This window comes from Zonotrichia albicollis, chromosome 14, assembly GCF_047830755.1.
Source record: "Zonotrichia albicollis isolate bZonAlb1 chromosome 14, bZonAlb1.hap1, whole genome shotgun sequence".
NCBI classification, from domain to species: Eukaryota; Metazoa; Chordata; class Aves; order Passeriformes; family Passerellidae; genus Zonotrichia; species Zonotrichia albicollis.
Window position 1 is genome coordinate 11,900,496 of NC_133832.1, and position 26,532 is coordinate 11,927,027.

The 26,532-nt window shown below is 47.1% G+C and overlaps 2 protein-coding genes across 5 annotated transcripts; one reads left to right on the forward strand and one right to left on the reverse strand.

Moving 5' to 3' along the window:
• The first annotated feature begins 81 nt into the window (after nt 1–81).
• On the forward strand, nt 82–13,943 carry LAMP2 (lysosomal associated membrane protein 2). 3 transcript variants are annotated; one of them, XM_074551495.1, is made up of 10 exons: nt 82–160; nt 200–286; nt 1,325–1,443; nt 1,946–2,159; nt 2,799–2,960; nt 3,625–3,839; nt 4,340–4,459; nt 4,734–4,812; nt 5,578–5,745; nt 11,538–13,943. In XM_074551495.1, the coding sequence occupies exons 1-10, from the start codon at nt 97–99 to the stop codon at nt 11,678–11,680; spliced, it is 1,371 nt and encodes a 456-aa protein (XP_074407596.1). In that variant the 5' UTR covers nt 82–96; the 3' UTR covers nt 11,681–13,943. The 3 variants fall into 3 exon arrangements, with proteins under 3 accessions (XP_074407596.1, XP_074407594.1, XP_074407595.1); XM_074551493.1 differs by having other exon boundaries at nt 82–286; XM_074551494.1 differs by lacking the exon at nt 11,538–13,943 and adding an exon at nt 6,896–9,713 and having other exon boundaries at nt 82–286; nt 5,578–5,739.
• On the reverse strand, nt 13,067–25,560 carry ATP1B4 (ATPase Na+/K+ transporting family member beta 4). Of its 2 annotated transcripts, XM_074551496.1 has the most exons (9): nt 25,412–25,560; nt 25,156–25,219; nt 22,452–22,614; nt 19,764–19,892; nt 18,839–18,943; nt 18,033–18,229; nt 17,353–17,409; nt 16,594–16,689; nt 13,067–16,134 (listed from the first exon to the last, which is right to left on the reverse strand). In XM_074551496.1, the coding sequence occupies exons 2-9, from the start codon at nt 25,216–25,218 to the stop codon at nt 15,973–15,975; spliced, it is 972 nt and encodes a 323-aa protein (XP_074407597.1). In that variant the 5' UTR covers nt 25,219; nt 25,412–25,560; the 3' UTR covers nt 13,067–15,972. The 2 variants fall into 2 exon arrangements, with proteins under 2 accessions (XP_074407597.1, XP_026647702.2); XM_026791901.2 differs by lacking the exon at nt 25,412–25,560 and having other exon boundaries at nt 25,156–25,404.
• Nucleotides 25,561–26,532: the final 972 nt, after the last annotated feature.

Sequence of the window (26,532 nt, forward strand, 5' to 3'; positions counted from 1 at the left end):
GGCGCGCGGCGAGCGGCCCGTCCGCGATCCACGGAATCGAGCGGCGGCGCCGAGCGGCGATTGGCGGCGCGCGGGCGGCCCCGCCCCGCCCCTCACATGACCGCTAGCGAGGTTTTTGTCGCGCCCGCTCGCCCCGGCCGCTCGCCGTGCCCCGGTGTCCCCGCCGCCGCCGGCAGCAGCAGCAGCAGCACCACCGCCGCCGCCGCCGCCGCCATGGGCCCGCGCCGCTCCGCCGCCTCCTCCCGCGGCCGCCTCCTCCTGCCGCTGCTGCTGCTCGGCGTCTCTGGTGAGCGGGGCAGCGCCGGGGCCCGGGGGAGGGGAGCGGGTCTCGGGTGTCCCCGCGGGCTCGCGCCGCTCCCCGCCCCGTCACGCGCGGGCACCGGGGGTCCCGGGGGGTCCCGGGGCCGCCTCGGCCCCGCGGCGCCTTCAGGGGGCGGCCCCGGGGCGGAGGCGCCGCCGCTGCCGCCCCCCCGCGCCGCCACCCACGGGAGGGGAGGGGACAGCGGCGGGGCCGGGGAGGCCGGGAGCCTCGGGGCGCTTCCGCCCAGGGCCGGGGCCCGGCGGCCGGCACCGCGGGCCCACCCGCGCGGCCCGGCCCGGCCCGGCCGTTCTGCCAGCACCCCTCGGCGTGGGGCCGCGGGCACGGCAGCGTCCGTGCCGGGAGTCACCGCGTCGGGAGCACAACAGCTGGGGAAAGTTCTCCTAAAAGGCAGAGGGGATTTAACGCCCGTGTGTCTCGAGCTGGGAATGGTGGAAGCGCAATGAAGGCACTGCCGAACCTGTCTCTTGGGGGTCAGCTTGAGCCGCAATCCCTGATACAACACATAAAATAATAAAAATAATAGACCCTAGTCTACAAGCAGCGCATTGTTTAAATGCTGTGTTCATGCCCTTTGGTTTACCCACTGTGTCACCAGAAAGCTGATGCTTATTTCAGAGAGTCAGAATTCTAGGTGGAAAGGGACCTCAAGGTTCAGCTGGTCCAGCCTTTCTTGGCAAAGACATGGTCTAGACGAGATGGCCCAACACCCTGTACAGCCAAATCTTAAAAGTGCCCAGTGTTGGGCAGTCAATGCTTTGTGATTATTAGTTTGTCAAGTAAACAGACTATAAAACATTCTCTTAATTTTTGACAGCTTTGACAGCTTTGTGGTGTGCTTCCTATTTTTGATGCTTTTTAGAAATCTATCTATTCTTTGAACCGTCTGGTAAATTGATTATGGTCCTGACATAATTTACTGCTTTGTGATGAGCTGTCCTCTTAAGTGGTTCTAGAAAATTAAGAAAAATCAACGTCTTAATAGCTGATAATCATATCTTACAGGTTTTTTCCAGTCCTATGCAGTTGAAGTAGATATAAAGGATGCTTCCAATGCTACATGCCTGTATGCAAATTGGATGATGAGGTTCTTGATAACATATGAATCAAACAATGGTGATTATGTAAGTATTTAGGAGTAACTCTTGCTAAGAATTGGATTTTGACCTGGATTAAAATTTAAGCTCTTTTACCTAGGGTGTTTGATTTCTTACTTTTTTTTTTACTAAGTCAGTTGAGAGGAATATTCCTATATAGTCCTTATAAAGTAAAGAATAAGTTCTCAGTCATACAAATTACTGAAAGTACTCTGTTGCTCGTACTTAAATGATGTACACAAAACTCACCAAGTCTAACCAGTACAAGTGTAGTTATGTTCTTAACCCAAGCAGTAAATGTAATTGCAGCTCAACATGATCAGGGTTTACAGCCAGGTTAGAGTTGTACTTTTGTACTTGAATCTGCTACAGCTCCTTTCTCAGGCAGGTGTCAAGGAGCCTTTACCATAATTTTCCAGAACAACCTAAAATAATCTCAGCAAGGTTTCAGCTAACTCCAGCAAGTTTCTAATGTTGTCATGGGGAAGAGCTGCATGTGAATGCATTTTAAATTCCCCTTTTCTTCTAGAAAACCACAACCCTGAATTTGTCATCCAGTGCGACACACAATGGAAGCGTCTGTGGCAATGACACACAGGCTGCCCTTGTGGCAGTGCAGTTTGGAGAAGGTCATTCTTGGAGCATTAACATCACAAAAAACAATGAAACTTACCAGGGAGACTTCATGACACTGACCTACAACACCAATGACACAGCTGTATTTCCTGATGCTAAGAGAAAAGGTAACATTCAGTTCAGAATCTGACTTGCAAAGCAATCTCAGCCAGAAGTGTCAGACCTCGTGTACCTGACCTGGCTTGGCTCCTTCGAAGTAAGGAGCAATCCAGGAGTTAGTAATGAATGTAATGAGTTCTGAACCACGTGCTGCCAACTGCTGCTCCTTGTACCTGCCTGCTGGGTAACAGTGCAGGCCAAATGGCTTCACTGGATGTGTAATTCCTGTAAGTGGAAGAGAAAGGGAAGGACAAACAGCTTTGATCAGTGAGCTGGACAGCAGGCACATGGAAGATTAATTTTAGTGGGCACTGCTTGACCTTCTACCTTGCTAAGCAATACAGTGTTAGGCTGTCTGTGTACTAATGCCTACTAATAATAGAATTGTTTTCTCCTTACAAACTTAAGTAAAAGGGTTCATCTTTCTTATGGCTTGTATAGTTCTGAAAGCTTGGTTACTCCTGGCTTTACTCCTAGCATTACCTATCACTTCAGGTCAGGACATACAGGGAGAACATTCAGGAGAGCTGAAGATTGTTAAGCTTAATTATCGCTTAGTCTTTGTCTTATGAAATGATATAAAATGTAACACTACCTCTAAGTTCTTGTAGTTCATAAGGCATTAAAATATTTATGCTTATTTGTAGGACCAGTTACTATTTTTATGAAGGATCCTGCAGGTCCAGTTCAGCTGAACACTGTCTTCGTGTGTCACAATTCCTTCGTTATTGAAGCAGAAAATATAACGCAGATTTTCTGGAATGTTACTGTGCAGGCTTTTGTTCAGAATGGCACAGTCAGTAAAAAAGGTGAGCATTTCAGTTTGTGATAGAGCTTTTTTGTCTTGCACCTTAGTGCAGGGAACAAAGTCCCATAATAAAAAATCCACCAATTCTAAGATGTGTTGTATTTAATAATATCCATATAAATATCCTCTAGCATTTCTTTCCTTGTTCCTGGAAAAATAGCTTAGGAGAACGGATTTAGTAGTGTGTTGTACTATTGATTGTTTGCCTGCCAAGGTGGGATTCTTCTCAAGTGTGTATTCCAGTAATTGGGGTATTAAAAATAAGCACTTCAGAGCTACTGTTGCTGAGTAAATCATTTGGGTTTGAGGGGTTTTAGCTGACTGCCTTCCACTTGCAGTGGTGGCCTCTGCTGTTGCATTTGAGTAGTCCAGAGCCTGTTGTCTCATCTCATAGCTCAGGAAAGATACAAGCACAGCATCCTGCTGCATGTAGCCTAATAGGGCCACTAACTTGGCTGACAGCAAATACATGTCACACTTGTTTTAAAACAACTTAATGTCTTTGTGTGTTTTGCTTCCCTGTGTCAGAGGCAAGTGGTACTGAGTGTGGGTTTAAAACTGAGTGTTATAGGATTTCTGAGAATAAGTGGCAACTGTACTTTGTCTGAGTAATTAGACTTCAGTAAAATTTCAGTAATGAGATAGTGATTAAAATGTCTTTTCAGAGACTAGATGTCCTGCTGATAGACCTACTTCTGCACCTACTGTTCCACCTACTAGTGCCAATGCAACTACTGCACCTACCACTGCTGCACCTCCTGCTCCAACTCCTCCCAAGCCTGTGGAGAATCCAGACACAGGAAACTATTCTCTTAAAAGTGGAAATAAAACGTGTTTCCTGGCATCTGTGGGGCTGCAACTGAATGTTTCCCAAGACAAGGTGCTTCTTTTTTCTTTTGAAAAGTTGCTGTAGTTATTCGGTGTGAAGTCTGAATGCAGAGTATTGCTGTGTACGTGCTGGCTGTCCAGAACTGCTTCTAAGTATTATATGTAGCACCTCTCTGACATCAGAATGGTTTTGTTGCATAATACAGGTCTTCAAAAACCTATGGATTCAACAGATCTTTTTATTGGCAATACTTCTAACATGATTAAAAGTCTGGAACTTTCTTAGCTTTTACGGCTGTTGGTTCCCTACTTTCCCCTCGGAGGGTAGCTTGTTGTGTTAGGGAACAAAGTAACACTTCTCAAGGAATTTGTTTGTTTCAGTACTGCCAGCCTGTAAATTTAACTCAAACAGCCTTGGTTCCATAGCAGCCAAGCTCAGCTCTCCCTGCTGTCATATTTATGACAAGCTCCTCTAACCCAAGACTGTTCCTGACTGAGACAATGTATTCCAAAGCAACTGAATGTCTTTGATGTACTTTGTGTGTATTTCAGCCTCTTCTGATCAACATCAATCCAAATACAACTGTCGCAGATGGTGCCTGTGGTAACACAACAGCCACTCTGAAATTGAATGATGGAAATAGCACACTGATTGGTTTCACATTTGCTGTTGTAAGTAATTTCTTTTATTTTAAACTGAATTTATCATTTAACAGCATGCATGGTGATCACTTACAGTAAAATCCTCCTGTTGCTTGCTGGTGGTCGGCATTTCCTGTATGGGAAGTGGAACTGGCCAGCTGAGTGCTTGAGGACAAATGGAGAACTGGGTTAAAGTGGTAGAAAATATAAGACTGGTAAATGTGTTGGCTTTTGTAAAGCATGTGTTCTTAAACTGACAAATGCAAAATTGCACACTGACACTTGGTTCTTGCTTCTTGAACAGAAAAATGCGAGTGCAAGTGTACAGAAATTTTATCTGAGAGAGGTGAATGTTACTCTGCTCAACCGTCTGAATGGTTCTGGTAAGAAACAGTATCTGTCTTAAACAAGGGTAATATGTTATTCAATGTCTGCATCAAATAATTCTGGCTTTTCTTCTGTGTTGTTCATGCTTACTGTTAGCTCCTACTCTGTCTAGAAGTTGGTATGAACAAAAATAATAAGCAGAAACGTCTGTAAGAGTTACTTTAAACAGTGTGGGACCACTCTACAATTCCTGAAACTTCTGCTAATGGAATCACTGTAAATCAGAAGGGCTTCTTGATAACTCTTTTCAGTAATGTAATTTTTTGTGGTGTGAAATCTAATTGTACCAACTTTGAAGTTTTTTTCCTAAACCAGTTGTTGTCTTCTTTGTTTGAAAATGCTGCTGTATCTTCCAACCACTTGTACTCTCACTAAAAAAAGGCCAGTCCTTCAGAAGCTAAAGTATACTTTTTTCCCAACAAACATATGTTTTCTTTTTTTTTTAATTGCTTGTCATAGCTACAGCAGTTAAAGAGCATTAAAGCTAAAGCACTTGCAACTCTGCAGCACTGAGATGAGTGGAGGTATAAGGAAAGCCTGATGTCATGTACATGTGAAAGAGAGGTTACTGTAATAACTTCAGTTTCTGATTTCTGGTTAAGCTGATCAATCCCACTTTGCACTACTTTGTTTTTCAGACTAGTTAGTGTTGAAGTGTTGGCCCCTCTAGATTCAGCTACTCAGTCTTACTGTATTAGCAACTGTCTTACATTTTAAGTGAACATGCAAATTCTTTCTTTTTTTTTTCCTTCTTTGTTTAGTCATTTCAAGTGCAGATAATAACAACTTAAGCAAGTGGGATGCTTTCCTTGGTAGCTCTTACATGTGCCGAAAAGAGCAAACCCTTCAGATTAATGAAAATGTTCAAGTTCATACTTTTAATCTCAGGATTCAGCCATTCCTTGTGGAGGCAAATAAGTTTGCTACAGGTAAGAGTTATGTTTTTGTTTTTTAGTGATACTTGCAAAATTCTCACTTGCTAAAAAGCACCACCATTAGGTGCAAGCACTTTATCTCAGAAGCTCTTGTTCCAATTTTTTAAACTATGTTTAGATATACATGGAATGAAGAGAAGTTCTGAGAGTGACATTCAAGTTCAAGCAAAGCTTTGTTCTCGCTTAAAAAATGTCTGCTAAGTGTGTGGTTCTTCACAAAACTTGAATGAACAAGAGACACTGAATAGGGACTTAAGGGTTGCTGTGCAGAATAGGTTAGAAGTTACTTGATAACATCTTGACTTGCAGAATTTGTAGCTCAGAACTTTTGCAGAAGTTCACTTTGGGAATACTGTTAGGTGTTTTGTTTCTTTTTACCTGTCAGTCTGAGGAATAGGAGTGTTGGGGAAGAATGAACTGTCAGGGTTTCCTTCAGAGGCAGTCTTGAATATCCAGAACAAAAGAGATTCTGAAATGTTTGTTTGCTGCAATATCTTGATCTTGTCTGGAGAAAACTGAAATGTCTTAAATTACCTCTTAATATTTAGTGCAAACTGGTCTTTGTGCTTAATGCTAATACTTGCAGCACAGTCTTACTGGACTAGACTGATCTGTAGACACATGGATTGAAAAGTTCTGGTTTTAGACAAAAGTAAGATAAACAGTTTAGTCTTTCTAAAGAGTTATGGACCCATTTCACTCTGTAGTTAAAGTTGCAGCTAGCTTTCTTCTAATTATAGTTATTTTATCTGTGTAGCATGTCTTTGTTCTGGATAGATTCTTGATACCAAATCTAGGTCACTTTTTATCCTTAATGAGTGAAAGTACCAACCAGACTTGCTTTAATTATGAAATAGATAAGCCTGGTTTGTGAATGTAGAAAAATGGCTGCTCCCTTCCCTAGTGCAGATCTTGTGCACAGGAAAACTTGTACACCCTTAATTTGCTATAGGTTATTAATGCTTATATTAATTAAAATGCTTAAATATGCTAAATGTATTGATGAGACCTCTGCAGTTCTTTCGCACTTAGTTTAAATAATACTTGATTTTTTAATACCTTCATATTAAGGAAAACAGATTTTTATACCACACTTGGGAAGTGTTCTGTCTTTATTTATTCCTTATTGCAACCTTTTTCTCACCTACAGCCCAGGAGTGTTCGCTGGATGATGACAGCATTCTAATCCCAATTGTAGTTGGTGCTGCACTTGCTGTCTTGATTGCCATTATAGTGGTTGCTTACATAATTGGCAGAAGAAAAAGCTATGCTGGATATCAAACTTTGTGAATCTAAGCGTGATTCCTGTTGTGATTTCACTCTAAACAAAGCAAGTGCAAGTTCTGAAGTCCAAAAAAGACCCAAAACTTAGGAGTAATTACTAGCCACAGCTAATTGGAGTTGAGAATAAAGGGAGAATGTTTATCTCAGATGAAGCAGAATTACACTTTATTTTCCTGCCCTAAGAAGACCATGTGGGTTTCATAGCTGTCTTGAAGATGTCAAATCCTGGATGAATTGCTAGGCTAAGGATTTTTTCTTGCAAAAGTCCTAAAGCATTTAGGATTTATTTCTGCTTTTTACAAATACTAGCCTGAAACAATAACACGTTCTGAACTGATGTGCTTTGGGCATCTCCCAGATTAGCATAGAATTTGTACTTGCTTCTCTCCTCTGCGTTCCTTAGTTGTTGTTGTAATTGTGGGTTAAGCTGGCAGCATTAGTCACCCTGTTGACTTGTACAGTATTTAACAAGGATTGTCTAATGCCCAATAGCGACTTTGTTTTCCATAGGATTGAACTTCAGGCTGGTAATTAAGTGATCTCTGGAAGTGGCAGCAGTAACTTACTTGCCTTTGTTAGGATTTCGGTAATTTACTCCTGCCTTGGTGTAATTTCAGGAATCATTCCTATACCGTGGCTGTACAAACAAAATGGGTAATTTGCCAAATGGTGAATATATGGGAAGACTTCAGTGCCGTTTCCAGATGCTTTCAAAAAAAAACCTGTTAGGCACTGAATTCTTTATTATACCTTGGCAATCATCTAAAATACTCACCTAAGGCAGACTTCTGCTAAATTAATGCAAGCTTTTTTTTGCTGGCATCAGTTTAAAGGGAATAACCTTTCTAAATATTCCAGAACTTTAAAGTGCACTTAACTTCATACCATACTCTGCACAGAACTGGTCTGTCTTGTTGCTTTGAATGACCTTGTTTAAAGATGCTTTCATTTAATGAGCCAGTATCTGTTGTTGCAGCTTGAGCTGTTTTTAAATCTTCATCTTGAATGGTTCTCTGCCAGTCAAAGTTCACCTTTAACTGCCCGCCATTGGCACTCTGAATGTTGAATGTTTGTGTTGGGTTGTTTGCGGTGTAGCATTTATTGATGTTAAGAATGCAAAAGCCAAACAAGAGATGGACCCACAACACCTGTTTTTCCTTGCTGTATGAAAAGAATAAGTAGGTTAAAAAAGTGCAGTGCAACTGGACTGTTCTTTAACTGCAGCTCTGTAGAGACTAACCCTTGATGCACAACTTTGCTCTGGGCTCTTTGTGCATATTCTTACTGCATGGGAAAAAAAAAAAAGTCTTTTAGACTTCTAGATAATTGTGGCTTTTTTGCATATGTCATAACATGAGCTGCCTAAGCTAGTTATTTAATGAACATAACATTGTCTCCCCATTTAGAATGAGTTTAGCCTGCATCAAAGCTTCTCTAGTGTTTTATTAGTGTTCTCTAGGGTTGTAGAGATGTCTGTGGCATGTTTGTATACAAATCATAAAATACACTTCTTTCAGTAATGGTTTGGTTTGGTTTTTTCTTTTGTTAAGACAGTTTACTCTTGACACTAGCCAAGGAAGCATGTATGGGTGGATAATGCTTACTATAGCTTGTAGTCTACAGCTTGAATTTTGCATCAGTTACTGAAATGCATTTTAATGAAAGTGGGGAACTGCTATAAGTTTAATCATGAAACAAGCTTCAAGACTTACCATTTTAATTTTAAAAAATGGATCTAATGACTTTCATATTAATATATCCTCAAATGCAGAAGTTCATATAGATTTTTTAGCTTTTTTTTTTTTTTTTTTTTTTTTGTGAGTGATGTTCAGTGGCACCAGTTAAACATGCATCTCTGTTAAGGAGTATTCATCACACTATTCTTCTGACCTTGCAAATTTTTGAACTGTACACAGTTTCCAAATGATAAAATAGAAGGTTCATGCAAACTTCTTCCTAAAATCAGCACTAGAAATACCATTGCAAAAACCTGTAAGTACATTGGCTCAGAGTTTTAAGTACTCCTAGACTGATGTGCAGGTAACTGGTTCAAAAAACATCAGTTTCACCTGACTTCCTGTTGTTATAAAACCACTAGTTTTCCTGTATGTATTGCTCCGTAGGGAACTGTCAATCTGTTTAACCTGTGCTCTAAAAAAATAAAGATTGTTCTATTTCTTAAGGAAACTTGTTCACATTTTTTAACTGATTTGAAAACAGACGTCTTGTATTGTCTTTTTTTAAAGAAAATAAACTCAATGAGTAAGGTGAACTCTAATCAGTCTGTATCTGAGATTCTGTTACATAGCTGGTTTTGTTCTGGTCTGTGGAAATAACATTTAAATTGTGAATTTATTTAACACCTGTGGATGTGGAATATTAATGTGTATAACCTATTATAGAGTGTGGTTGGTTTAGTACCTTATACACAGTTTACTAAATATTGTATTCTAATGTCCAGGTTTCTGATATTTTAGGTTAAAGATTTCATGCTAATCGTCCTCAAAAGTACCATTTCTAGCCAGTGAATGATGGGATTTGGGTTTTGGAAGGGGCATTTTGTTTGGTCATTTGTTCCTTGTTTTGGTTTTTTCTTTGGCTGGTTTTTAATTTTTTTTTTATTTACCACAGTGTTCTCTCTTCCTTAGCATATGTTAATAAAACACAAACGTTGGGGCTGTTGGTTGAATCTCATGATTGGAATTAAAAGGGAGGGCAGCTTTTATAGTGGGGCTAAAGAAACTTTGGGCCAAAAATTTCTGACTTTTTTGAATGGAGACACATTCAGCCACGTCAGTGGAAAAAGCTGTTCCTGCTGGCCCTGCTGTGTTGGGCTGTAGTTACCAATTCTGCACTTGAAGACACCTCTGGAGCTTCTAAGCACTGTACAGTAGCCATGCCTGGATAGATGTGTGCCAGCAAGGATGGAATGTTCCTGGTATGAAACCTTGGCCCCTTTTTCACCCTGGGAGTTGCCTGTAACGGTGCCACAGTGTGATGTGTGCTGCTGCCATCTCCTTCCTTTGAAGAAAAGAGGGAATTTCTGTCACTGCCTGCTGGACACCTTCATCCTTAGCAAATCCATTCATATTTAGTGTTTAGTGACCCATTACCCAGCACCTAGCAAATTGTCTGTGTTAGTATTTAGTGAACAGTATTACTAAATATCAAATGTATGTCTCTCTTTAAGATGTTTAAATATTTTCTCAATCAGAATGTTTTGAAATAGCTGTATAAGATGCATAGTTCCTTTCCTCTTGTTTTTTTTTCTTTTCCTTCCAAGTGTTGCTCTGCTTGGCAGTATGTGCCCTCAGATAATCTGAGTTCAGCATTTTCAGCTGTTGAGCCTCCACGTGTTGTTCTCTCCTTGCTCTTAGTGAAAGGCTTTGTGTGGTATTTCGGGGAGGGGCCATGGCAAGTGTGTGCTGGACAATCATAAGCTAAAGCAGGACAATACATTTCCCATACATAATGCTGATTCTGTGAAAAAACAGCAGCCAACTTTTGAGGAAGCGTTGACTCAGTGTGTAATGCTGTGTCCTAATTAAAAACTCGAACAAGATAGTTGTACCAGGAGTGCTGCCTTATGAAATGCATCTCAAGCAGGCACTGTTCCAGTGCTGGAGAGCCCGGCACGGCCTCCTGCCTCACCCCGGCCCTTCTGCACAGGCAGGTGGAGCTCTGCTCTCCTCACTAACAGCTTGGAATGCCAAGCCCTGCCCCCGAGTTTGAAACCAGTTCCCAGCGCGGTTTGCTAATCATTGATGGGTGTTTGTGCCAGCAGGGAGCTCCTCACCTTTTACAAGCTGTGTTAAAAACCTCTGTAGTGTTACAGATGTCTCTTCCATTTTCCCCTCTGATGTGAATTTCAGTGAGGTCTGTGTAGTTCTCGACTGAAACTAATAACCTTTTCACAGGGAAAATAAAGTTCCCCACCCCAACAGAGCCTTTCAGTGTTTTCCATGCAGTGCCCAGAGGCACATTTATCTTGGCTGTCTCTTGCAGCTCTCAGTAAGTTTCTGCTTTGTTGCTTGGATTGTCCCTTATGCCTTCATGTCTAGAACCCAGAGGAGTGCTGGTGACTCCAGGGTTGGGAAGACCCCTGGGCAAGGCAGCACTACAGCAGTGTGGGGTTTCTGTTGCTTTATTGCTGCTAACTCTGAGGTGTGATCAGCTAATGCATGCTCAGACTGCCGGTTTGTCCTCACATTTCTAATCTATCCTCTGCTTGCTAGAGGAAGCTGAAATTAAATGTACAAATCAGAAGTATATTACCAATATAAAGGATGTGTGCAGTAAATGTGTTTAAAGAAATCAATCTTTCCATCAATTCTTTACTCAATACTGATTTTACTTTACATGTATTCTTGTATCTAATACAATGTAATTTCTCAGAAATGCCTGTTTGCTCCTTGCTTTCTTTGGTTTCTAATGCTTGATTTCCCTTACTAATTTATTCTCCCTTGCTTTTTTTTTTTTTTTTTTTTTTCCTCTTTCTGCAGCTGAAGAATGCCTTGCTGATTCTGACCTGAACTTTCTTATTCCCATCGCAGTGGGCGTGGCACTTGGATTCCTTATCATTCTTGTCTTTATCTCTTACATCATTGGAAGAAGAAAAAGTCGTACTGGCTATCAGTCTGTATAATCTCTTCATTCCATCTCTGTTGCCCACCTTCCCTGTTCTTTTCCCTTTCCCAGACTTCCTGGCCTGCTCCTTAAAAAAAAAAAAAAGAAAGAAAAACAAATTAATTCAAGGTTTCTTTGTTTAAAAAAGTTCAAGTCACTTCATGGCAGAATAACAATAACTTCATGATAGAATAACATGCCATGAATCTGAAGATGAGTTGCAAAAGCTACTGTATGACTTTGGAGAAAGTAAGTGTTCTGAGGACCAGAGAATTGAACAGAGTTGGTGTGTCCCTGTGGGAAATGTGATTATTTTTAGTAAAGACATCTACAAAACTTTCTGTTGTTTAATCTTTTTGTACAAGAAAATTTCTAGATGCCTACAGCTTGTCTTGGTTAATGCTACAGCTAAAACTATAATTAAAAGTGTGAATGCCGTGTCAAAAGGGACTGTACATGCAGTGGGAAAATGAATACCCAGCTCTCGACAGACTTCTGTTGGGAGCTTGGCATATGGCTGTTCTTGTGAATCAGCCTGAATTTCCTATTCCTTCTGAATGTAAAAGTAGTACCTGATCTCACTAATAGCCTGACATAATATGAGAAGAACATCTGATTCTTCCAGTGAATTAATCTGTTTAACATCATACAGAGAAGCTGGCTGCTAATGTAGGTTGAACAGTTTTGCACTACCCTGGTGTCTAATTTGCCAAGATAAGGTTCAGGTCTGGAGAACTTCAGCTACTCAGAAAAGGCAACAGTCTGCTGAAGGAAATGTCTCCTGTGCTATTTTGTTGAACTGCATTTTCCTTTTGTTCTGAGCTCAATTGTGAGATGAGGGTGGGAGGCTGGAATTTCACTGGCTGCAGTTTCTCTCAGCTTTGATTCTGAACATAAAAGAAACTACACAGCGTTGGTCCATGTGAGGACCAAAAGTATTTTGAGAGCACTCAGGCTGACTGAGAACACAGGTTGCTCAGATCTTCCTGCAGTTCCTTTGGACAGCTTGCATAGGTGAACAGGGCATCACTGAAAAGCTGTGATCTCTGAAAGCAAGTGGAGATATGAAAGCTTTCAGGTTTGATAGAATTAATCTGCTTTTAACCTCCTCATTATTGCTGTTTCAGTGTAAGAGCACAAAATTTCTAGCATGAGGAATGCTGATCATAAAGCAGGAATGAATATATGTGTAGTGAAGAAAGTGACTTCCAAAGGAATGAGAGCATCTTTCCTGTTTGAAGATGCTTTCTTTGTTATTAGCCATACCTTTGCAATCCTGTGTTCCATATCTAAACTGTATCAAAATTGAATTTAGTCATTGTGGTTGTGTTCTGCTTCGTTCCCATCAGGTCCATGTTGATGGAATGAAAGAAGCCTCTTGCTCTTCGGACCTTTTTGGTCCATCTTGGCAAAAGCCTTTTGCAGCCAATAACCCCTGGGGGCACACAAAGTTTTGTCCTCTGCAGCAAGTGTTTACTAAAGCTGCTTCAATATTTAATCATCTCCCTGTACATTGACCCTGTATCCATGCTGTGGGGGAAGCACCTTGAGTAATTCACACACACAAAGGTGACAGTCAGCACTGATGTTTAAGTAATTCACAATAGCTGTGTATTCAGGAAAGGGAGTTTTCCAAAGAGTTAGTTCTGATGTTTGAGAAATGCCTGTATATTCAATTATTCTTGTCCTCACAGTGACCAAAGATACACTCTACCTGATTCTGACAAAAGTGGTTCCACAGTACAAATGGGCTCTTGGAACAAGTTGTCCAATTTTTTTTCTTTTTTATTTTTAGGAATGTAAATCAATGCTGCTGAACTGTATGCTTTAGGTTTGGTTGTCTTGGTCTCTTGTATCGTACCTTTGCTCTTGCAATACTTGATTTCCCTACCAGTGTTAAATGGAATTATTTCAAGTGGCATTTTATGAGTACACCCACTTGCCAGTGTGGTGCTTCTCTGCCACCAGCAGATGGATCACAGCTATGTTCTCATGCTGAGATTGCAGACTGAAGTATTTAATATCACTTTTGCAAGGCTATCTTAGTGAAATGTGGTCATTTCCTAGATGCAAACACATACATACATATATATATATTTATTGTATATACATAGAAAGTATTATTTTGAGCTTCAACAGAAGTCAGAAATGGATCCAGCACTTTAAGGTTGTTGCAGCATGAAGAGTAGTATGTACAACTTTCCAGATCTTAAATTACTGTACAAATATGCTGACAGCAGAATATGTGTATGGAAAATAAAGTTAATTATTGTGTTTATTAAGCTTTGTTTCAGTGTAAGTAGATATGAATGCCATTTCTGAGTGCTTTTCCAGAGGGATTGTCAATGTACTTGGATCTGGATGTTTGTGGGGAAACACAAGCTTTTGCTTCTAAGCTGTTCACACATTTACATTCAAATCAGTTGATTTTTGTGTTGATTTGGTCAAAGCATGGGTCCAGCATCTGCTAAAGGACCTCCTCTTTCATCAGAATCCTTCCAACCGACAGACAGGGAATAAATATTAAATAAAGTTTTATCTTGGTGCTAGTGTGAATGCTGTTAATTTGATAGCATGAGACACAGTGAGTTTGGTTTCCTTTCAAGACCCCACAAATTCAAATGCTTTAAAAGAGCTAAAGCAATTGGCAGACAGAGAAATGCTTGTGGGTTTAAATTATTTCTGATATCAAAAGCAGAGCCACTCCCCCAGCAGCATCCTCCTTGGCAGAAGGCAGTTTCTGCTGGTCAGAAGATGCCCTTGCAGATAATTTGTGCAGGCAGAATGAATACACTGCCCTGGTTCTATCAGTGCCATCTGGATAATGACAACTGAGCAGAATTAGTTCCTAAACTGCCTCTGGTTCAGGTATTTAATAGTTCTTAATAAATCCTTTTTGCCAGATAGTTGTGATGCTTGGTGAAGAGTGAGTCTTACTGTACTGAACTCTTTGGCCTGGGGAAGTTTATCAAGTGCTCAGAATTCCAGGATGTTGTTACATGCTGCTTGGAAATTCAGTCCCTAACTGACAGCACAAACTGCATCTCTTAACACCAGTGTTTCAAGAATGCCACCATAGAGTTAACTTTACTGTAGTCACTTTATTTTAAATAGAAAAAAATCACTTCTTAGAGACTGATATAGATCAGGAAATGACAGCAGATGAAGTTCCTTGGCTATGGATGTAGGACAAACATACCCTAATGCCCCTGCTCAGGCAGTAATTTAGTAAGAGTGCTTTCCCAGTGGTGCTGTACCCCGCGGTGCCCTGTCCTGCTGTGGCTGTAGCTCCCAGCAAGCAGAGTGCAGCTGCTCTGTCCCTTCCAGGGAGGCTCGGGCTGCTCAGGGCAGTGCTCCCTGTGCTTCACCAGCCTTCGGGGTGACACACTGATGCCCTCACTCACCCCAGCACTGACCCCTTAACTGTGAGGGGACTGAGCAGTTCCCTGCATTTTGCTGTAGCATTACAGCTGGAACCCCTCTGGAATGGGGAAGAGCAGGTCTGAGAGCTTTGGGCACTTCTGTGCCCGGTCAGGAGGCGCTGCCAGCCTGTGAGGTGTGACAGGAGAGCTCCTCTCACTCATCCCTGCCCAAGAGACTGGGTGAGGATCTCTGGGGCAGAGAGGAGTGCTGGAGTGAGAAGGAGAGAGGGAGAAATGCATTCATCTTCCCACTTCAGAAAGGAACAGCTGGAAGGGTTCAAGGGCAAACAATTTTCTGTGGCCCTTGCTCAACACCTTGGGTGTGATCACCAAGCTGTGTAAAATGCTGCGCTCAATATGCTTCTGGGGCTGGAGATCCTAGAAAGCATTTTGAGAGCTGCCATTTTCACTTTTCCACTCTGTTATTGCAGGAATAATCCAGAATGTTTGCTGTTTATTATTTTAACAAGAATAGTGCTAATAAACTACCTTCTTTTTAGCTTTTGCCTGAGAAATGCATATAAAACTATTCTAAAAAAAATAAAATTTAAAGCCAGGAAAGATGCATTCCACAGGGATCACTCATAAAAGGTCTTATGAAAATAACATTTGGATACCAGAGGTTTTTTTCAATCAAAAGTGAAATCTTTTGCAAGTTCTCTCCCCAGGGGAAAGCTTCTAATATTTCCTAATAATGATTTACATCAGAAGATGAAAAATGTGGATCCACGCTCCATTTTATCTCATTGGTTTCCTAACTATGAACAAAAATAAATTAACAATAATCTCCATGTGCCTGCTTTTCCTAGCAGAAAAAATGCTGGCTTGATGCTTTAAAAAGGAAAAAGCCTCTGATTGACTTATCCTAAGTGCCTGGAGTTGGCAGGGGCTACTTCCCAATGCTGAGTGTGAAGATGATCCGGCCCAGGAAGCGATCGCTGTTCAGGTCGTTGATAATTCCTTTCCCATGCAGACTGCACTGGATGGGGACCAAGTGATTCCTCTGCACATCTGTAAAGTGCATAGCCACCAGTGGGGAGGTGTAGTTGACCTGGAAAGAAAGGAGATTTAAGTGTCATTTTTGAGGGAGCAGAAAAGCAAGCAGGGCTTTTGTGTTCAGTGAAATAATTTGTAAATGGTTCATGGTTCCAGCATGCTGAGCCTTTCTGTGCCTGTGCCTTAGCAAGATGGATCACTGCACTTTGCCTCTGGGGTCATTGCCCAGGACAGCACCACACCATGGGACTCAAAATGCTTTCTGCTGTCCTAAAAACCACACACACACAGACACACTCACTCACACTCACTCACACACAGTTACACACTCACACACTGTTACACACAAACAGTTTGTCAGAGACAGAAACAGAGCTCTGTAATCCCATAGCCCGTGGCCTCTGTCCTGCCCACATCTGCCCAAAATAGCCTGACAGCACATCTGGAGCCTGTGCAGCAGCTCCTGCCCTCCCATTCCCAAGGAAGCAGAAAGAGATGCCAGCCCTTCACTCACGTGGGTGAATTTGCCATAGTAGGGATAATACATGAGGTCAAATGTCCCGTTCCCAGGGTAGAAATCCACCGACCTGAGGTGACTCTCATTGCCTTTCTGTGAACAGAAAAAAAACAGAGGCACACACACAAATACACAGGACATGGGACACAAAATACAGCTCCCCTCAGAGCTCGTCTCAGAGCAAATGTCCCTTGGCAGCCCCTGGCTGAGCTCAGCTGTGCTGTGTTTGTTGTGAACACAGTCACTGCCCTGCTTCCAGCCAGGGGAGAGTGGAGCTGTGGAGCCATGGGCAGGGTTGCAGTTTGCTGTCTGCTGATTCCCTGCTGCACCTTTGCTCTCCAAGGGTGTGATCCAGCAACTGCCTGAGCAGTGGGAACCCTTCCTTCACCCCATTGCTGTTGGCTTGCAGGGTGCCCCCAGGACTGAGGATGCTGCAGAGCAGCTGGAGATGGAAATGAGGAGTTCCTACATCTTCCCACTGCGCTCCAGGCTCCAGCTGGGAGCTGGCACCCAGCCCACAGGCTGCCCCATGGTGGTGCCCATGAGGCTGCAGGAGCAGGGTGGGAAGCAGGAGAGTGGTGCCTCTGTCACTCTCAGCAGATTGGCCTCCAGTTGTGCCCAGACACACGAGCTGCTCTGGGTCCTCTGAGTGTTTGGGGCTAATATGAGGACAAGCTGTGCTGAGCTGAGGTCCCTCAGAAGGAGGAGAGGTTTGTCCTTGTCCCCAGCACCCTGCGGGGCGCAGAGAAAGCGTACCTGCACTTTGCACTCCACGCTCACGGGGACCCCGGCACCAGGGCGGTAGCCAATGATCTGCAACAGCAAAACCATCCATGCTGGTGTGAAATGCAGTGCCAAGCACGTGCTGCCTCCCTTCTCCAGGCTCAAACCTTTCTGGGTGCCAGCCACATTGCTCAGGACAGGACTGTGTGTCCCTGCAGCCACCCCACACCGTGCAACCTGCCCATGGCTGAGGGCCAGGTTGCTGCCTGACAGCAGGGGCAGCGCAGAGGATACAGAGAGGGTTCAGACCCCCTGGAGTAACACAGCCTCTCCCCCACATAGTTCACATCCCCCTATGCTTATTTTCCCAGCAGTGAGCACTGAACCATCATGCTATTACACTTCAACTAAATTCTAAGAAAACTCCCATTATAAAGCATCTGGGGTCTGGGGTGTTCCCCTAAAGCTCAGTTCCTCATGAAGAAGGGCCTGGCAGAAGGCCTCCCAAGCACTAAGGCCTCAGCAAACCAAATGGAACAAATTTTATAGTGGGTTTTAAAAATGTTTTCTGGCAGATATGGCCTGCAGGTTTGGGCTTTCTCGTTCCCTTTTCCCCTGGGCCTGAGAAGTGAGGGAGTTTCAGTCCCTGTTTGGTGTTCATCACACTGGGATGCCCCAAAGGAAGGAATGAAAAGAAGCAGCTTTCTCTGTACCCTGTTCATCTTCAGCAGGATGCAGGGCTGGCCTCTGGAGTAGCCAAACGTTGGGTCCTGGATGCCAGAGCAGTTCTGCAGCAGCGAGCGCTTGAACTGGCACGCCTTCTTCTCCTCACTGTCACTCCCCCCTTGGATGAAGTACTGGCCTGGGACACACTCAATGTTCTTCTCCTCCTGAACTTTGTCATCATAAGCTGGTGGAGACCAACAGTGTTGTATTTGTCAGGTTCCCAGACAAAGGAAGGAATGATGAATCTGACTCCATGTTCTTAGAAGTCTAATTTATTATTTTGAGATACTACATTATATAAAAGAATACTATACTAAACTGTACTAAAGAATAGACAAAGGATACTTATAGAAGGCTAAAGGATAATAATGAAAAACTCATGACTCTGTCTTCAGAGTCTGACACAGCTTGGCCCTGATTGGCCATTAAGTCAAAACAATTCACGTGAAACCAATTAAACAACCACCTGCTGGTAAACAATGTCCAAACACATTCCAAAGCAGCAAAACACAGGAGAAGCAAATCAGATAATAATTGTTTTCATTTTTCTCTGAGGCTTCTCACCTTCCCAGGAGCAAATCCTGGGCAAAGAAATTTTTCATAAAATATGGCAGTGACACAACAGACTTGTTAAAACCCCCTGAGGCCTGCACAGACCCAAACTCTCAGAGAACATCCACATGTCAAGGGCATTAAGAAATCACACCTGGAAAGGCTAAGCTTCCTGCACTGCGTGCATGTATCCATGGATAAAACCCCCTCCCCATGGCTCCCAGGGTGACAGAGAGCTCACCTGCTAGGAAGTGGTGCATGCTGTCCACGTAGGGCTGCCACGTGTTGGGCTGGGACACGTTGAAGGCAATGGTGAAGCCATTCAAGTATGGTCTGATCATCACTCCTGAAGGAGACAGACCCTGGTAAGGCAGGTGTAGGTGCAGCGTTCATGGGCTTGGGCTGTGTGCTGCAGGGCTGGTTCATGGCACTGGGCTGGGCTGGGCACAGGCATGAGAGAGGCAGCACCAGCTCACAGATCAACTCTGTCCTCAACCTGCTGATCACTCACCTTCATTTCACCCCCAGAGAACTCCATACACATCAAAATATCCCAGGAAACCTGGGAGATATGGAGAGCCTCAGCAGTGTTGTGGGTTAGTGACTGGGGTTGCACAGAGTGGCTGCAGGTCCCCTGTGTCCCCAGCTGTGTGGGCAGTTCCAGCCAAGAGAGTAGGGCAAGGGGCCCTTCTGTTCCCCACCAACACAAAAACATAGGGAAAATGCTGTGTCTGACACAGGGAGAGGATTTTCTCAACACACTCTTAACAGAACTCCCCCAAATAATAATGCATCAAAGCAACTCTTGATTTACATTTTATTTTGAAGGCATGAGGTATAAAGGGCCAGCAGCTGAAATGCATCAGCATCACCTATGAAATACCTAAACTTGGCTTTTGCCTTGAGAATAATGATAACAGTAAGCAGTGCAATGAGAATAACAATTACTATCATCAGGGTGATTGCTTCTCATGGGGCTTTTTAAGATGTCTGCTCCTGTGCAGAGAGCCTGCAGTTCTGCCAGTGCCCTGAGGTGAGAACGCCCTGTGCTAGCAGGGCTGGGTGACTGTAGGAGGGCACAGCTCCTGCAGGGCTTTGCCTGAGGTGCTGGCCATGCCATTTTGGTGGGACACTGGTGGCAGAGGTGCCTCTGGCTGGGTACATACCTGGCGGGGACACACGGTCCCGGTACCTGGGCGTGTAGGGGCTCAGCGTGAGCAGCATCACATACAGGCAGAAGGCAAACATTCCCGCCAGGCACGTGTAGAAGATGAAGTAAAACAGTAAGATCAAGCCTGCAAAACAGACAGGCACGTTGCTGTTAAGGCAAGCAGAGCACATCCCCTGGGATGTGTCCCACAGGGATGCACAGACGTGCTCAGCACGGCGTCCTCGGCAGCCCTGAGTCCGTGCTGGAGGTGGGAGCTGCAGCCCAGCCCTGCACACACACTCTGCTGTCTGTGCCTGCAGGAATTCCAGCTGCTCCAGAGCTGGGGCAGCTGCTCTTTGGCTCTGTGTCCCTTTTGCTGCATGGCCCTTCCCAGAGCTGTGTCAGGAGCAGGTCTGTGTGCCCGCCTGCCTCAGCTCTCTCCAACAGATGGACCCAACATTCCCTCCTGCCCTTCCCACCCCCTCCTGGCATGGCAACATGCAAAGGTACCCCGTGGCTTCAGCCAAACTCCTGCTGGGGCTGTGGGGTGATGCTCCTGCCCTGATTCCTGTCCCCTGGTGCTGGGGCTGAGCAGGCAGCCTGGCTCAGGGCTGCAGCACCACTGACTGTTTCATGGCCCAGACATTCAGGGAATGGGTTTGTTTTTCCTCTGGACCAGGCTGTTGGCTGAGGATGTCTCAAGAGGCCAGAGCCTATGAATAAAACCCAGCAGCTCAGAAAGCAAAGTGAAGCCCTAACCCAAATATTTCCCAGGAGAAATATTCCGGCAGCTTGGAGGGAGCCCTGGGAACACAGATGTGCTCTCCTGCAGTGCCTCTGCCAGGGCCACCGTGCTGGGAACTGCTGGGGCTGTGTCCTGCTGGGGCTGAGCTGGGCCAGATGGGCCAGCACGGTGCTGGTGGCACAGAGGGGACAATGTCCAGCCCTGCCAGAGCGATGCTGGATGGTGCCTCTGCCCCAGCCTGGCAGCAGAGCTGGTGCTTGTTGGGTATCTTCCCACTGCTGCTCCCATTTTTGTGTTTCCTGCAGTGCAGCAGGGAGTGTTTCACCTGCAGAGAGGGAGTGCAGCCCTTCCAGGGGCTGGGGCCTGCAGTGATGACCTTGTGGCCATTTTCTCCCTGCAGTTGGTGAGTGCAAGTCCCCTGAGGCCCCCATTCCAGGGGACACCTTTAGAGCCAGCACAGGGGGGCAAATTCCCTCCTCCCCAGCTGAGAGTGGGAAAGTTCAGCTCCACTCACCTCCAAATGCTCTCACTTTAAAATAAGTGTTGATTTTGGTAGTAGCTTCTCCTGCCCCCATGTAGAGACAAGTGAGCAATGTGTGTGCACCAAGGGCACATGGGGGGTCACATAGCACAGCACAGTGACCCCAGGGGACAGGAGGATGCTGCACCCACCCCAGTGCTGCCAGCACTGCCAGGGTCACATCCCCACCACACTGAGCAAATCCTCTCACAAGGAGCTTCTCAGGACCTGGAGGAGCCTCCAGAAAACCAAACCTACATCACCAAGGACTCACCCTACTGCTCCCACACTTTGGTCTGTGCCTTCCCATGCAGCAAAGAAGCAGAAAAGCTGCTCTGCCTCTGTGGCCAGCAAAGGGCACAGGAGTGCAAACATGAACGTCAAGGTCTCTGTCCCAGACTCATGCTGGCAGGTTTTCAGACTCCTCTGGTGCTGCTGGGCAGCTTCCTTTGTTCTCCCAGCTGCCACCACAGGCTTTGCATAAGACCCAAAGCTCTTGGCAGGGGCATGGGAGTGTGTGGGGCTTGTGGTGCATTGCCAGAGCCAGCCAAGGGCTGCAAACACCCAGCAGCAGCCCCTGATAGTTCAGCCTTACACTGATGGATGTGCAGGTGCCTCTGGATCAGGCTGGGATTTTCACTCTGCCAAGGGGGCTGGGTGCTGGCAGAACAGGGCTGCAAAGATGGGTGGCACCCCGTGTGCTTGTGGCACCTTGATTTTGGGCCAAGCCTGCAGCAGCACTCACCCCACAGGCTGCTCTTAACCCCCCTGGGCACCTCCAGACCCAGCAATAAATTTTGCAGGGCACATGGATGTGGATAAAGCAGTCAGGGCACTCAGAACCACCAGAGCTGGCACATCCCAGTGCACTGGCTCTGGCAGCGCTGTGGGCCCTGCTGTGGGCGCCCTGGAAGCTGTGGGGTGAGAGTGCTGACCAGCCCTTCCCTTCTCTTCCCAGAGCCAGGCTGATCCAGGCAGGGAGGGCTGCTCTGCCCCAGGGTGTGCCCCTGCACACAACACCGGCCACAGCCCGGGCACCTTCCCCACCAACCTGATGGCACCAGAGCCACTGTCCCAGGGGTTACACAGGCAGGGCAGGAGCGCTGGTGGCAGCAGGGTGCACAGCTGCAGCACACTGACCTGCAGCTCCCATGCTTGCTCAGGCTCTACACTTCTGTCTGGGACACAGTCTGGGCAGCCTGAAATCTCTGCCTCCAAACTCTCCCTCAACATTAACCTCCAGACCAAGGGTACCTTCTGCATGGTTTTCTGCTTGTCCTCCTCACTGGTTATTTATTGAACTAGTTAGAAACATTAGTACTAAAGAAATGGGCAGGGGTGGTCAGTCCAGGCTATCAAGGACAATCACAGGCAGGTGAATCTGTTGTGAAGCAGAAAAGGCAACAACCCCCAAAAGTGGGGCTTGAGCAAGGACCTACCCCAGCTCTTGGCTGTTCTCCCCATGCATGTTCTCTCCTCCGGGTTCCACAAGAATATCTTCATCTCCCCAGCCAGGTCTGCCCAGGTTTTGCTCCCCATGTCTGCCTTGGGCTCGTGCTTCTCTCTGTCAGGATCCTGGACCTTCTCCTCATGCTTATTTTCCTGGAAGAGTTGCAGAACACAACCCCCACAGGCAAGCTGAACTTCTCATTGGCCAAAAATAAATGCAAAAGCACTTAATATCTGGAAAAGTTTCAAATTTCCATTTTCCCATCATCACTCTTGAGTTAAAGAGAGGCAGTTTTGGCTGTTCCAACTTAAGATCACTCAGAACCCAGCATCCATTTTTCCATTACATGTACGTCACTGCTGTCACACTGGGCACTGTCTCCTTGTGCTGGCACTTACAGAAACTCATCTTTTTCCACCTGCATGAACATGACCAGAGAAAACCTGTGGTCTGGGAAGGCTGGGACTGTTCCCACACTTCTGCAACATCTCTGAGTTCAAGTGCACATTCTCTGTGCTGCCACAGACGATAGCAGGCAGCAGTATTAAAGAGATCAACCAGCTTGTTTTCCTTGGCGTGCGAGCAAGAATTCAGCCTTTGAAGAAATCCCTGTGTTGTTACTCTTTTAATTACACCGAGTTCCAGGGAAAAGCATCTCCCCAGGTTGCAAGACTTTGTATTTTGCCTAAGGGGTGAAAACTTGTTTGTCCAGAACTCGGGAACACAAATCCTGTGCCTGGGCCAGAGCCGCTTGAGACACGGAAGCCGTCCCTAAATTCCCCTGGATCCGGGCAGGTCTCCAAAGGCAGGATGAGGGGAGAAGGTGCTGACCTTGCTCTCAGCCCGGGCATGGCCGGGGAGAGGGCGATGCTGTCCCCGGGATGGCCTCGGCACCTCCGGTATTTCAGTGCGTTCTGCGGCCAGCGGAGCTCAGCCCTCGGGCCGGTCCCGGCCGGACCTGCGGGCTGCTGACCGGGCACGGAGCCGCTCGGGCACGGCCGGAGCCGCCGCTCCGCGGGACCGCCCCGGGTCTGCGCTCCGGGACCGGCACCGGGCACCTCCCGGAGCCGGGACGCACGGGTGCGCGATATTTGCAAGCCGCGGGTCCTCCCGGGAGAGCCGGGATGTGGCCGAGGGCTCAGCGAAAGCCTTGCTTGGAAACGCCTTTGAATTGGGGACGAAAAATTGAACTCTGCTCATGCACACAAATAGTGCAGCACAGTGAGAATGGGGGAAAATACTGACCCCAAAGGCTGAGCGTGTCCCCTGGGGAGCCTGGGGGTTGTAAACCCTCCCCACGCCGCTGGCTGCCCTGATGGGCTGAGTGAAGCTCTGTGGGGCTCTCCGGGAGCGCTGCTGGCAGAAAATGCCCCCGGTGCTGGCAGGGCCGGGGCGGCGTTTGGAACAGACCCAGAGCCCGGGCTGGAGCCCGACCCGAGCAGCTCTGCCTGGCCTGAGGGGCAGGGAACGCAGGGAACGCAGGGAACAGGGCACAGAGCAGCAGGGTTTGGAGCCGGGGAGCAGCAGCCCCAGCATGGTCAGAGAGGGACTGGGACAGGAGCTGCGGGGGCTGTATCTGCCAGGACATGCACAAGGGGAAGAGTGACCAGCAAAGAGGGGGAAGAGGAGGTGTTCTTCTTCCCACTCTCCCCATTAGATAAAAGAGCTACCAGGAGATATTTTGGAAACATTTCCTCAGACTGCCAGGGCATGGGACACTGCCCAGATGAAGTCCACACTGGTGCCTAGTGCTGCACTGAGAAAAGGCCTTTGAGTCTCATGCCAGCCTCTCCTGGAGGCAGCAAGAGCCCACACTCAGGAGCTGCTGCCAATGCTCAGGGCTGTGGGGGGATATGGGGACAGATTCCCCCGTCATGGGGCCTCACCCTGGGAACTGAAGGAGGCTTCTGTAAGGAGAGAAGTTTCCAGCTTCTAGCTCTCCTGGCTCTGTGCTGTGTGACCCTTCACCAAGTCCTGTCCTGCTGGCTGGGAAAGGCCACAGGGCTCCATGGCAGCCCAGGCAGGCTGAGGAAGCCCCAGGCTCACCCCATGGGTCTCTGTGGGGTGGCTGGGCAGGATGGGATGATCCCAGCACCAGGTTCCTGGCAGATATCTCTCAGCTCAGGAGCTAGGTCAGGTCTGGAATGGAGCACAGGTGGTTTCTCTTTGCAGCCCAGGACAGAGATGGTTTTGGAACAGTCCCTTGCACCTGGACAAGGGGCAGAAGGAGTGGCAAGAGCTGGGACAGGGGTGCAGTGGGGCAGGGAGAAGGCAGAGCCACAGCTGGGACACTGGACAGCCCTGAGTCACTGCCTGCTGTGGGAAAGGGAAGCAAATCTGGGGCTCATCTCTGGCAAAATCATTCTGTGCTGGCTGTTGTGTGTGGCCTGGGGGAGGCCAGGAGCTTTCCCCCATTCTCAGTTCAGAGCAGGTCAGCTCTCTCATACCTCTGAAATCCAGGTATGCAGAGGGTCACCCTGCCCAGTGTTCCTGTCCCTTCCAGTCCCCCTCACCACCCAGCATCACTGGCCAGACCTGGCACAGCCCTTTACCCCCCTCCCATACAAAGTGCTTTGCCTAAAAGACAAATCAGTATTTCCCAAAGCAAAGTAGTTATAAATCTATCAGCCACAAAGCAGGTCCTTGTAGCAGCTCCCACCTCACCTGGTGAAATAAGGCCCCAAAATACTCACCACCTTCTGGCTGGGGCTCCTGAGCTGACCCTCCACATCACTGGTGCTGGCATTGCTGGCCATTCTTGGGTGGGAAACAAAAAATTTTGAGTGTTAGCACAGCAGCACTGTGGGTGTGGGTGCTGTGTTGTGCTGGCTCTGAGAGGCTCACAGACAGAGCGAACCCCCTCCCCAGCACTGCTCCCCAGCCCTACAGCACCCCTAAAACAGCAGCTGTGCCGAGGCTGAGGGGAGCAACCCTGCTTTCTCTCCCTACCCTGCAGAACCTTGCTGTCCAGGAGTGGATCAAAAAATAACTTGTTTTCCTAAGGGGGGTAAGCTCCAGGCAGCAGGATCCTATCTTGAGTGCTCTGGCATCTGGTGCCCTTTGCAGCACCCTCACTGCATCCTGCCTCACATTTGAGCTCCCATCTCTGCCAGCCAGCGCCCTACATGGGGAAGCCAGGCTGTTCCCCCAGGAGACCGAGGAGCTGTGAATAAACATTAACAAATCGCTGGGGCTTCCGATGGGAGAAGCGTCAATGTGTGCCTGTCAGTCACAGCGGGGCCGGGGTTAAATTGCGAAATCTCTTTCGCGGTGGAAGGGGTATGAGAGGGGCAGGCGGGTCTATATTTATCCCCGAGTGCAGACATGAGTTCACAGCCCCCGGTTTGAGAGCTGCCCACAGCGTGTCAGACACAATCCAGAGGCACACCTTGCCGTGCCACGCTCGGGCCGGGGCTGGGGATGCTCGGGTTTTCCTCCATCAGTGAATCAAGGGCAGGAGATGATGCACTGGGGGTCGGGGTGGGCGCTGCGCTCCTGCTGCTGGAGCAGCTCCGGCGTGCGGGGCCGCCGGTCCCTGGCCGTGTCCACGCAGCTCTCGAGGAACACTGGGGCTCGTTTTACACCTCTGTCCCAGCCTCAGCTCGGCACCATCCGCCTGCTGAATCTCCTGGCCCCTTTCCAATGGGAGCGGTGACCCTTCCTTTAGCCAGAGAGCCAGGCCCTGTTCCAGGGTGGGGAAAGGCTGCCTTGCCCCGGGCTGGGACCGTGCCCGAAGCACGGGGACAGGGGGACATGTGTGCCAGCCCCCGCAGGGCTGCACGGTGGCAAGGCACCGTTCCTCCCTGTCCTCTCCCGAGCGTGGCTGAAAGCCTCTCACCGGCTGTGCTGATAAACGGGCGCAGCGGGACGCAGAGAGCTCTGGCAGCTGCCCCGGGCTGGCCGGGGCCGCCGCTCGGTGCCCGCAGCCAGCCCGCCGGCAGGAGGGCACGCCGCCAGCTGTGCCCACAGCTGTGCCCACAGCTGGATCTGCCGGCCAGGCTGGCGCCCTGGGGCAAGGGTTGTCTTCCCGAAGCTCGGCAGGTGGAATGGGATGCAGGCTCTCAAATCGC